The 13,907-nt window shown below is 37.4% G+C and overlaps 1 protein-coding gene across 2 annotated transcripts in view; it reads left to right on the top strand.

Moving 5' to 3' along the window:
* AP3B1 (adaptor related protein complex 3 beta 1 subunit) overlaps window positions 1–13,907 on the top strand; it is a 266,801-nt gene that overhangs the window by 32,023 nt on the left and 220,871 nt on the right. For both annotated transcript variants that reach the window (XM_021076471.1, NM_001098585.1), the window contains 1 exon segment: window positions 1,365–1,440. In XM_021076471.1, coding sequence (XP_020932130.1) covers window positions 1,365–1,440 — 76 coding nt within the window.

Genomic DNA, 13,907 nt, shown 5'->3' with positions numbered 1-13,907 from the left:
AATCTGTAATAGTCGCTTAAGGCTGCCATAACAAAATGCTGCAGACCAAATGGCTTAAACAACAGAAATTGGGAGTTCCCTTTGTGGCTCAGCAGGTTACGGACCCAGTTAGTATCCATGGGGATGTGGGTTCGATCCTTGACCTTGCTCAATGGGTTAAGGATCCAGCATTGCCATGAGCTGTGGGTAGGTCGCAGATGGGGCTCAGATCCTGCGTCACTGTGGCTGTAGTGTAGACTGGCAGTTGCAGCTCCAAATCGACCCCCAGCCCAGGAATTTCCATATGCCGCAGGCACGGCCCTAAAAAGCAAAACAAACAAACAAAAAACCAGAAATTTATTATTTTTCTCAGTTCTTCCAGGAGACTGGAAGTCCAAAATCAAGGTGTTGGCAATTTTGTTTTCTCATGAGTCCTCTCTTCTTGCCTGGCAGGTGACTGTTTTCTCACAAGGCCTTTTCTCTGTGTATTCACACCACTTTCTCTCTTAGAAGGACACCAGTCTTTTTGAATCAGGATCCCATCCTCTAATTTTTAAAGGTCCTATATCCGCATAAAGTCACATGGAGAATCAGGACTTCAGCACATGGATTTTTTGATAGCTTTTGTTCTGGATTTTCTTTTAAGGATGTTTGTATAGCAAGCAGCTTTGGAAAGGAGAAAGTGTCTACCACTTCAGCAAAGTTATCTTACTTGGTTGCACCATCATTTGCTTGATTATTCAAGCTGGGAATGGGGGGTTGAATCCTTGAGTGCTCCTATCTTAGCCTTCCTATTCAGTCACTATATCCCACTGATTTCAGCTATGAAGTTCTTGAACCTATCCTACGTTTTCATCCTTACCAGTAACCTCTCTGTTTCATTACCTCATCCTCTTAAGATGTTAAAATTGCCTTAACTTAATTCTTCGAATTAGGGAGCATCATTGTGAGTTTCTCTTCACATTTATGTTTTTTGTTTTTGTGAGGTAGGGAGTAAAAAAGAGGTGCTCTTTTATTCAGTGCTCTTTCTTCACATATTCTGAAGAAAATTCTTAGGTTTTGGCTTAAGAAAATATTTTAGTGCTGATTCAAGAATTTTTCTTATTTCTCTTTTTCCGATGATTATACAAAAGAAATTTTAGCATGAGAGAATCCGTATGCCTCTGTTTGTTGATATTTTTCCCAGAATTGAGGTACAGTTTTATATTTTTGTTTCATTGGTGGGCTTCATGACAACATAGCACATACTTACATGAGAAATACATAATTATAAATAAGACAGTAGTCACATAGCTCTATGCATTGTATTATTTCTAACTTATTAAAATTATGTTTTAATAACTATAATATAAAAATCTAAATATGCAATTTTTTCTTTTGTACAGGAATGAAGACTTAAAGCAAATGTTAGAAAGCAACAAAGATTCTGCTAAATTGGATGCTATGAAACGGATTGTTGGGGTAGGTAAAATAGATCATTTCAACTTTCTTTTTTTTTTTTTGTCTTTTTGCCTTTTCTAGAGCCGCTCCCACGGCATATGGAGGTTCCCAGGCTAAGGGTCTAATCAGAGCTGTAGCTGCTGGCCTGTGCCAGAGCCACGGCAACACAGGATCTGAGCTGTGTCTGCGACCTACACCACAGTTCATGGCAATGCTTAACCCACTGAGTGAGGCCAGGGATCAAACCCGCAACCTCATGGTTCCTAGTCGGATTCGTTAACCACTGAGCCACGATGGGAACTCCCATTTCAACTTTTGGATAAAGGATAAGTAGTAATATTTCAAAAATATATGTTAAGGTATATTTTAAATACCAAATTGAATATCCCACCTACCCCTTATTATTAACTTAAAATTTCCTGTCTAAAATATTTTGGAAGAAGTGATGAAGTGACACCATTCAGAGACTTAAGTTTTAATTCTATCTTTTCTATTTTTAAATTTCCAATATCTAGTGTCGAGATAGTTCTCCTGTCAGGTAGAGTGTACTAATCAGTTTGAAGACACAGTAAGATTATATACAAGAGTATTTTGACTTCCTTCAAAGAGAGATACTAATGAGCTAAAGGATTTTGTTTTTGTCATCTTAGGAGCTAAAAGTTGTGAACATGCTTTCTTCTGATTTTTAAATTCCATTACTATCAATAGAAATGCTTTATTCAATTTATCAATGTAGGACTTGTGAGGAATATTAGTAAATATAGCAGTATTCTCCAGTTTTCAGTTATAATGCAAAATTTAAACAGTGGACTAATATGTTATTATGTAGAAGGGTTCCATTGTCAGAGAACTAAAAATATAATGCATTTTCTGATTACATATAAAAGCTGAAATATTTTTGCAATTTGTGTCGGTCTTTTTTTTTTTTTTTTTTTTTTTTTTTTTTTTTTAACTTGATTGTTTACAGTCCCAGTGACAAAACTGGCTTAATTCAGTAACTATCTGATGCTAAAGAGTTCTGCTTGTCTCTGGAATTAGATTTGTGAAACCTATCTTACTTATTAATGCTATGCTTTTTCACCACCATTGCTGATTTTGTTTTCCACAGATTTTTGCATGAGGGCAAAGTGAAATAAGTTTGCATAATTACACAGATAAACTCTGCTATAGTAGAGGGACAATACACCTGAAACAACATTGTTTTCCAGCAGGCAGTGCCACTGTATGAGAGTTTAAAATCTCTATTCTTAAATCCAAATCCCATTTATGAAAGATGATTATAGACCTAAATATGTTCTGTTCAAAGGTTAGTTGTGCACATTAAATATATAAAAGTCAAGGACTAATTATATTTATAGCACACCTATAAATTCCTTCATTCTTATGTTCAGATTTATGTCATTTGGTAATGAAGGCAAGTGCGGAAAATTCTTTTGTAAATTTTCCTTTTTTTAAAATTACTCAATGAATTTACTACATTTGTAGTTGTACAATGATCATCACAATCCAATTTATAGGATTTCCATCCCACAACCCCAGCACATCCCCCACCACCACTTATCCTTTGGAGATGATAAGTTTTTCAAAGTCTGTGAGTTAGTATCTGTTCTGCAAAGAAGTTCAGTCTGTCCTTTTTTCAGATTCCACATGTCAGTGAAAGCATTTGATGTTGGTGTCTCATTGTATGGTTGACTTCACTTAGTGTGATAATGTCACAATACTTCACATTAAAGGAACTCTAGGAGATAATTCATAACATTGGAAGAACAAAGGATACAATGTTGAAAGGTGATCCAGTCTTCAAAAGGAGTAATTTAACAAGGTATAGAATAGGAGTTCCCATCGTGGCTCAGCGGAAATGAATCTGACTAGCATCCACGAGGACACAGGTTCAATCCCTGGCCTCGCTCAGTGGGTTAAGGATCCGGAATTGCCATGAGCTGTGGTGTGGGTTGCAGATGGGGCTCGGATCTGGTATTGCTGTAGCCGTGGTGTAGGCCAGCAGCTACAGCTCCATTTCAACCCCTAGCCTGGGAACCTCCATGTGCTATGGGTGCGGCCCTAAAAAGACAAAAAAAAAGTATAGAAAAGAGGTTCACTTGGTACCTTAAATGATGAGAATAAGGCAAATCCATTCAAACTATTCTTGATAATTCTCAATGTTTCTAATGTTTTAAAATTATAGTGTATTAAAGAAAGATTAATTTTACCACTTTATTTTCTTGTACATTTCTGACAGTAATGAGAGTTTTAAATATTTTTACAAAATTTTTAGAAGTCACAGATCAGTTGTATGTTTTACATACATTTGTTTGTTGTATGTTTGTTGTATGTTTGTAGTTGTATGTTTTACATACAACAGTTGGTTATCAAGATTGCTTTGCACCTGGCCGAGTCGGGAAAAGATCTCAGATGGTTTTTCTGAGTCAGGCTGCCTCGGGGAGGAGCCTTTTGGGTTTCCAACGGCCCTGCTACCCGCCCAAGCCCCCAGGGGGTGCCCTAGTGGATCAGCTGCATAGGACTGCCAGCTCCAGGCAGGACCCGCTGCAGCCCAGAAAAGCTGCAACAAGCCTGGCCGAGTCAGGAAAAGATCTCAGACGGTCTTTCTGAGTTGGGCTGCCCTGGGGAGGAGCCTCTTGGGTTTCCAGAGGCCCTGCTACCCGCCCAAGCCCCCAGGGGGTGCCGAGACCTACTGGATCAGCTGCATAGGACTGCCAGCTCCAGGCAGGACCCCCTGCAGCCCAGAAAACCTGCAACAAGCTTGGCCGAGCCGGGAAAAGATCTCAGACGGTCTTTCTGAGTAGGGCTGCCCCGGGGAGGAGCCTCCTGGGTTTCCAGTGGCCCCGCTACCCGCCCAAGCCCCCAGGGGGTGCCGAAACCTACTGGATCAGCTGCATAGGACTGCCAGCTCCAGGCAGGACCCCTGCAGCCCAGAAAAGCTGCAACAAGCTTGGTTGAGCCGGGAAAAGATCTCAGACGGTCTTTCTGAGTTGGGCTGCCCTGGGGAGGAGCCTCTTGGGTTTCCAGAGGCCCTGCTACCCGCCCAAGCCCCCAGGAAGAGCCCCTGCAGCCCAGAAAAGCTGCAACAAGCTCGGCCAGACTGTGAAAAGATCCGCCTACATTCTCAGGCCATCCTTCTGAGTAGGGCTGCCCTAGGGAAGAGCCTCTTGGGTTCTCAGTGACCCAGACAGCTGCTCCAGCCCCCAGCGGGTGCTGCACTCCTGAGGAACAGCTGCCCAACACCGCCAACCCCCTGCAAGAACCCCACAGCCTAAAAACACCAGAGCAAGCTCTGCATGACCAAGTGAAATCTGCTACCATCGTGGTGTGGACCTCCTAGTCCTGTCTGCCCTCAGGAAGCCCTCCTTTGTTCCAAAGAAACACTGTTAGCCCCATCAACACTCCAGAAAAGCCACACTGCCTCAAAAAAGATTGACCAACAACGCCAGCCCTCAGGAAATATTCCACGGCAGTGACAAGGCAAACACTGCCTGATAACGGAGAGTACAACTCCCTCAGGAGAAAGAAAACAACAAGCAAGATGAAGAAGCTGAGAAACCACCCCCAGTCAAACCAACAGGAGAACTCACTTAAAACAGTCAACAATGAAACAGATCTCGGCAGTCTGACAGACCTGGAGTTCAAAAGAGAAATAGTGAAAATACTGAAGGAATTAAGAGAAGATATGAACAGTAATGCAGATACCCTCAGAAAGGAGCTAGAAAATATAAGGAGGAGCCAAGAAAATCTAGAACATTCATTTGCAGAGATGCAAACTGAACTAAGGGCAATAAAAACCAGAATGAATAATGCAGAAGAATGAATCAGTGATATGGAAGATAGAATAATGGAAATCACTCAACCTGGTCAACAGACAGAAAACCGAATCAAAAAACTGGAAAGCAATATAAGAGACCTATGGGATAATATAAAGCGGGCCAATCTACGCATAATAGGAATTCCAGAAGGAGTAGAAAAAGATAAGGGGATGGAAAATATATTTGAAGAAATTATCTATGGAGACTTCCCAAATCTAAAGGATACTGGGTTCAAGATACAAGAAGCACAGAGGGCCCCAAACAAACTGAACCCAAACAGACCCACACCAAGACACACCATAATAAAAATGGCAAAAGTTAGTGATAAAGAGAGGATCCTAAAGGCAGCAAGAGAAAAGCAGAATGTTACCTACAAGGGAACCACCATAAGGTTATCAGCTGATTTCTCTACAGAAACACTACAGGCCAGGAGGGAATGGCAAGAGATATTTAAAGTGCTCAAAGGAAAAAATATGCAACCTAGAATACTCTATCCAGCAAGAATATCATTTAAAATAGAAGGGGAAATAAAAATTTTTTCCAACAAACAAAAACTTAAAGAATACAGCAACACAAAACCCAGGTTAAAGGAAATATTGAAAGGGCTTCTCTAAACCAAAAAGAAAGGAAGGAAAGGGAAGAAAAAAGAAAAGAAAAAAAAAAAAAAAAGAAGAAGAAGAGGAAGAACTAGGACTGAGGAAACCACAATCAGAGAGTAGTCACTCAAATAAGCCAGCATACAGATTTAATCATGAACATGCTTCAAACAAAATAAAATTAAAAAGAAAAAAATAAAAAAGAGTCATCAAAACCATAAAATGTGGGCAAGGGATGTTAGGAAGTAAATAACCCTTTTTATTTGTTTGTACGTTTCTCTTCTTAATTTTAATATAGTAATGAAATGTTTGAACTTACAGGACCATCAGGCTAAAACACACAATTGGGAAGGGGTTAGCATACTTAAAAAACAGGGCAACCACAAGCCAAAAGCAAATACTGCATTTGCAAAAAATGAAAAAAAAAATACACTCAAGCAGATAATAACAGGAGACCATCCAACCAAAAAAAAAAAAAAAAAAAGAAAGGAAGAATGGAGAACCATAGAATCAACTGGAACACGAGGTTCAAATGGCAATAAATAACCATCTATCAATTATCACCTTAAATGTCAATGGACTGAATGCCCCAATCAAAAGACACAGAGTGGCTGAGTGGATGAAAAGGCAAAAACCTTCAATATGCTGCCTACAAGAAACTCACCTTAGGACAAAAGATACATATAGATTGAAAGTGAAAGGGTGGGGAAAAATATTTCACGCCAATAGACATGACAGAAAAGCAGGAGTCGCAACGCTCATGTCAGACAAAATAGACTTTAAAACAAAAGACATAAAGAAAGACAAAGAAGGACACTACTTAATGATTAAGGGATCCATCCAAGGAGAGGATGTTACTATCATCAACATATATGCCCTAAATATAGGAGCACCCAGATACATACAACAAATATTAACCGACATAAAGGGAGATATTGATGAGAATACAATCATAGTAGGAGACCTAAATACCCCCCTCACATCAATGGACAGATCCTCTAGACAGAAAACCAATAAAGCAACAGAGATCCTAAAGGAAACAATAGAAAAGTTAGACTTAATAGATATCTTCAGGACACTACATCCAAAAAAATCAGAATACACATTCTTCTCAAGTGCTCATGGAACATTCTCAAGAATCGACCACATATTGGGACACAAAGCTAATCTCAATACATTTAGGAGCATAGAAATTATCTCAAGTATCTTCTCTGACCACAATGCCATGAAATTAGAAATCAACCATGGGCAAAGGAAAGAGAAAAAACCTACTACATGGAGACTAAACAACATGCTACTAAAAAACCAATGGGTCAATGAGGAAATCAAGAAGGAAATTAAAAACTACCTTGAAACAAATGATAATGAAGACACAACCTCTCAAAATCTATGGGATGCTGCGAAAGCAGTGCTCAGAGGGAAATTTATAGCAATCCAGGCCTTTCTCAAAAAAAGAAGAAAGATCCCAAATTGACAACTTAACCCTCCACCTAAACGAATTAGAAAAAGAAGAACAAAAAAGTCCTAAAGTCAGCAGAAGGAAGGAAATTATAAAGATCAAGGAAGAAATCAATAAAATAGAGATTCAAAAAACAATAGAGAAAATTAATAAAACCAAGAGCTGCTTCTTTGAAAAGGTGAACAAAATTGACAAACCCCTGGCCAGACTCACTAAAAAGAGGAGAGGAAGAACCCAAATCACCAAAATTATAAATGGAAAAGGAGAAATCACAACGGATACAGCAGAAATACAAAAAACCATAAGAGGATACTATGAACAACTATACGGCAACAAGTTTGACAACCTGGAAGAAATGGACAATTTTCTAGAATCTTACAGCCTGCCAAAACTGAATCAAGCAGAAACAGACCAACTGAACAGACCGATCACTAGAAATGAAATTGAAGAGGTCATAAAATCACTCCCTACAAATAAAAGTCCAGGACCAGATGGCTTCACAGGTGAATTTTATCAAACATATAAAGAGGAACTGGTGCCCATCCTCCTTAAACTCTTTCAAAAGGTTGAAGAAGAAGGAATACTCCCAAAGACATTCTATGATGCCACCACCACCCTAATTCCAAAACCAGACAGAGATACCACTAAAAAAGAAAACTATCGGCCAATATCATTGATGAATATAGATGCAAAAATTCTCAACAAAATCTTAGCCAACCGAATCCAACAACATACCAAAAAAAATTATACACCATGAACAGGTTGGGTTCATCCCAGATTCACAAGGATGGTTCAACATACGCAAATCAATCAGCATCACACACCACATTAACAAAGGAAAAGTCAAAAATCATATGATCATCTCAATAGACGCAGAAAAAGCATTTGACAAAGTCCAACATCCATTCATGATCAAGACCCTCGCCAATGTGGGTATAGAGGGAACATTCCTGAATATAATCAAAGCCATTTATGATAAATCCACAGCAAATATAATACTCAATAGGGAAAAACTGAAAGCCTTCTCACTCCAGTCTGGAACAAGACAGGGATGCCCACTCTCACCACTGCTCTTCAACATAGTTTTGGAAGTCCTAGCCACAGCAATTAGACAAACAAAAGAAATCAAAGGCATCCATATAGGAAGAGAAGAGATAAAACTGTCACTGTATGCAGATGACATGATACTATGCCTAGAAAACCGTAAGGACTCAACCCAAAAACTCCTTGAACTGATTAATAAATTCAGCAAAGTAGCAGGATATAAGATTAACATTCAGAAGTCAGTTGCATTTCTGTATACCAGCAATGAAACATTAGAAAAGGAATACAAAAATACGATACCTTTTAAAATTGCACCTCACAAAATCAAACACCTCGGAATACACCTGACCAAGGAGGTAAAGGACCTATATGCCAAGAACTATAAAACTTTAATCAAAGAAATCAAAGAAGATGTAAAGAAATGGAAAGATATTCCATGTTCCTGGATTGGGAAAATCATTATTGTAAAAATGGCCATACTACCCAAAGCAATCTACAGATTCAATGCAATCCCTATCAAATTACCCATGACATTTTTCACAGAACTAGAACAAACAATCCAAACATTTACATGGAACCACAAAAGACCCAGAATCGCCAAAGCAATCCTGAGAAACAAAAACCAAGCAGGAGGCATAACTCTCCCAGACTTCAAGAAATACTACAAAGCCACAGTCATCAAAACAGTGTGGTACTGGTACCAAAACAGACAGACAGACCAATGGAACAGAATAGAGAATCCAGAAATAAACCCTGACACCTATGGTCAATTAATCTTTGACAAGGGAGGCAAGAACATAAAATGGAAAAAAGACAGTCTTTTCAGCAGGCATTGCTGGGAAACCTGGACAGCTGCATGCAAAGCAGTGAAACTAGAACACACCCTTACACCATGCACAAAAATAAACTCCAAATGGCTGAAAGACTTAAATATACGACAGGACACCATCAAACTCCTAGAAGAAAACATAGGCAAAACACTCTCTGACATCAACATCATGAATATTTTCTCAGGTCAGTCTCCCAAAGCAATGGAAATGAGAGCAAAAATAAACCCATGGGACCCCATCAAACTGAAAAGCTTTTGCACAGAAAAGGAAACCGAAAAGCAAACAGACAACTTACAGAATGGGAGAAAATAGTTTCAAATGATGCAACGGACAAGGTCTTAATCTCTAGAATGTATGAGCAACTTATACAACTCAACAGCAAAAAAGCCAATCAATCAATCTAAAAATGGGCAAAAGACCTAAACAGACATTTCTCCAAAGAAGATATACAGATGGCCAACAAACACATGAAAAAATGCTCAACATCGCTGATTATAAGAGAAATGCAAATCGAAACTACCATGAGATACCACCTCACACCAGTCAGAATGGCCATCATTAATAAATCCAGAAATAACGAGTGCTGAAGGGGCTGTGGAGAAAAGGGAACCCTCCTGCACTGCTGGTGGGAATGTAAACTGGTACAGCCACTATGGAGAACAGTTTGGAGATACCTTAGAAATCTATACATAGAACTTCCATAGTACCCCGCAATCCCACTCTTGGGCATCTATCCGGACAAAACTCTACTTAAAAGAGACACATGCACCCGCATGTTCATTGCAGCTCTATTCAGAATAGCCAGGACATGGAAACAACCCAAATGTCCATCGACAGATGATTGGATTTGGAAGAAGTGGTATATATACACAATGGAATACTACTCAGCCATAAAAAAGAATGATGACATAATGCCATTTGCAGCAACATGGATGGAACTAGAGAATCTCATACTGAGTGAAATGAGCCAGAAAGACAAAGACAAATGCCATATGATATCAATTATAACTGGAATCTAATATCCAGCACAAATGAACATCTCCTCAGAAAAGAAAATCATGGACTTGGAGAAGAGACTTGTGGCTGCCTGATGGGAGGGGGAGGGAGTGGGAGGGATCAGGAGCTTGGGCTTATCAGACACAACTTAGAATAGATTTACAAGGAGATCCTGCTGAATAGCATTGAGAACTTTGTCTAGATACTCATGTTGCAACAGAAGAAAGGGTGGGGGAAAAAATGTAATTGTAATGTATACATGTAAGGATAACCTGACCCCCTTGCTGTACAGTGGGGGAAAAAAAAAAAAAAAGATTGCTTTGCAGGGTTTCAGCTTGCATTCCTGTAGGTTACAGTCATGCACAGCCATATAAAGCCAGCAGTGCTCTTAATTATTTCATTAATCTTTGGCTTTACATCCTATCAAGGTAAATTATTTCACTAAATCTGAGGATAGTATCGAAATTCCTAAACATGAGAATAAGTATTTGGTAGTTTTTTTTCTACATTCCTTTTCAAACTGATTAGTAAAAATTGATATCCTCATAATCTAGACTTTATTTATTATAAATGTTACCTTAAATGTAAATAAACCTTATAAAGAAATGTAAATATAGCCATAGTAGTAGTAAGTCTAGAAGTTATAGGTGGTCTCTCATTAGGAAGTTTGTATAAAGGTAAATTGGGAACATGATCTTTAAACTGTAGGAAAATGGTTAATTAAAAATTTTTCTTTCACTTTGCTTGATGTCCTCAAGATCTACCCACATTGTCAAAAATGACAGGATTTCCCTTTTTTCATGGCCAAATAATATCCCATTTTATGTACACACACATATGTGTGCCTCTATAAGGAGCATGTGAGATATATCTCACATTACCAGTTTTCCTTACCACCAACAGTGCCCAGTGTTTCCCTTTTATCCACAGCCTTGCCAGCACTTGTAATCTCTTTTCTTTTCGGTGATAGTCATTCTAACAGGCTTTGAGATGATAATCTCATTGTGGAGTGATGTGCATCTTCCTCATAAATAGTGATGTTGAGCATTTTTACATGTACCTGTTGGCACCATAAACCTACATAATGGTCTATGTCAGTTGTACCTCCATAGATGTGGAATAAAATTATTCTTTCATTATACAAGTGACACAATTACACATTTGTAAATTTTTAAGTAGAATTGAGGTTAAAAAAAAAACCCTGTAAAATTTCATCTTGCAGATGAACTTTAGGATCAGGTTGTCAGGTTCTGTTAAAAATTGTTTTGGGCTTTTGACTAGGGTAATATAGAATTTATATATTTCCATCTCCACCCCCCTTTTCTTGTGATTCAGTAGTATTATAGTTTTTATCATAGAGATCTTGAGCATTCCTTGTTAGATTCATTCCTGTGTATTTTAAATTTTTGGCTGCCATTATTATGCTCCCTGGCGTTATATTTTCAAACTTAATTATTGGTGTATAGGAAAACAAATGACTTTTTCTTGCATTTGGCCTTCTCAGTGATCTCTCTTCTTAGCTGTGATAGTTTTTTTTGTTTCTTTGCTCGTTTTTCTGGTAGATCGCTACATTGTCAGGAAATTATTACAGATTTGCATTTTGTTTTCAAATGTTTTAATCTCTGATTCGTTTTTCTTATCTCTTTGCATGAATCAAGTTCCACTATGATGTTGAATAGTAGGGGTAGTGGGAGACAGTGCTACCTTGTTTGTGATTTTATTGGAAATACTTGTAATGTTTTACTCTTATTTTTAATGTATCCTGTAGAATCGAAGTAGATATATTTCTATGTATTTAAGTGATGTTGGTTTATAGTTTACTTTTTGTCCTCTGTTGAGGTGTTTGATTAGGGTTGAACTAGATTCATAGAATGAGTTGTTTGTTAAGCCATCTAAGCTTGCTCCAAGGCTGCAAAGATTTCCCCTCCCATTTTTAGCTTTCGTACTTATATCCGGGATCCATTTAGCATCATTTTTTATGTATGGTATGAGGGTAAGATCCACAGTTCTTTTTTTTTACACTTGCATGTCTAATTTACTCCACACTGTTTGTTATTAAAAGGATATCCTTTCCTCACTGAATTTCAGCTTCAAGTGAAAAATCAGTTTACCGTATGATTGTGGGTCTACTTCTGAACTCTTTCTTCTGGCTCACGGATCTTCATGGCTTTCATTTTACCAATACCTCATTCTTGATTTCTGTACTCTTGAAATTATTGTAAGTTTTCCTTTATTATTTTTTTAAAGAGTCCTTAGCTTATGCTCTATGCTTTGCATTTCCATGTAAATTCTAGAAATTTGTTAGATTACACACACACACACACACACACACACACACACACACACACATGCCTACTGTAGTTCATATTGTAATTGCATTAAATCTATAGATCAATTTTGGGAGAATTAATGTTTTAATTCATTTTTGTCCTATGACTCATAATCATGATTCTATCTCTACTTGTTTCAGTCATTTTTAATTTCTTGCAACAATGTAGTGTGCTTCTTAGTGTTAAGTTTTAAGTTCTATTATCATAGTTTCTGTAAATGTTTTGTCTTTGAATGCTATTAAATACTGTATTTCAGTTTTAAACTAGCAACCATTGTTTACTAATTTCTCCTTTTATCAAATAACTAGTAATTTTTCTTGAAATTTTTTCTTGAAATGAAGTATTATAATGATCATTTATTTACCTTTGCTTTTGTCCAGTTTTTAGTTTGATTTCTAGTTAGCACCGTATTTCTTTGTGGAAGCTTTAAAAATCATTTTAAAAATGTTATCATCATATATACATATGTGTGCATCATTTCAAAACATCAGTTGGTTGGAAGTAATTTCTAGAGGTCGATTAGCAGAGTTTTATATTGGCTTCAGAGTTTCTTGGATTTTTTAAATGTAATTTTCAATATTTACATTTCTGTATATAATTTGGGTTTCATGAGCCCTGAATATGGGGTTTTATCACCTCATATGATTACAGAGTAGTTTTAAGACCTTAGCTTCATAGTTAAAAACCTTTAAATTTTAATCTGCCAAAGTTTTAAGTGTTATGTATTTGTTTTACCACATTACTTTCTAATATATTTCAAAATGCCAGCAGTGCACATCTGACTATCTTTCACAGTCGGTAGTCCTACGATTCAACAGAGAATCTTGTCAGCAATATCTACCAGCAAGAAACCATAATGATAGTCTCGGTTCATTTTATTATCTTTCTTTGGTAATATCTGAGGCTTGTTTAGAATCATGGGGAAATGTTTCCAATGGTTCATATGTTGAATAAAGTCTCATGTATGCCAAAGCATGCTTAGGGAAGAAAAAGTACCTACTTCAAAATCTTATGGTCACTTATTACGCAGCAGGACTCGAGTTGAAACACACATATGTTATTTTTCTTGATATTTCTGAAAAATATGTGTCTAATGTTTAAAGTATATGTTCGTATTTTATCTTGGCTTGATGAAATGTGAACTAAGAGAATTTCAAATGTATTGCTTCATATAGTGAACTTGTAATAAGTTTTTTAGCTAAAATGCTGATGCATTGATCATTCAGAGTCCTTGGAATGGAATATGTTGGTGTATTGAAATCTTTGGTGTATTTTCTTTCTGTAAGAGTTGAATGTTATAGCTCTTTCTCAGGTTAGTTTGCTTGTCTTTGTAGTTATGGGGTAATAAAATTAAAAAATATTAATCCAAATTCCATTGGTACATTATTGTTGTAGGGAAAAAATGGAGGAAGTCC

Source organism: Sus scrofa, chromosome 2, assembly GCF_000003025.6.
Source record: "Sus scrofa isolate TJ Tabasco breed Duroc chromosome 2, Sscrofa11.1, whole genome shotgun sequence".
NCBI lineage: Eukaryota > Metazoa > Chordata > Mammalia > Artiodactyla > Suidae > Sus > Sus scrofa.
Note: the sequence above shows the minus strand (reverse complement) of the source record. Positions and strands in the feature narration are given on the sequence as shown.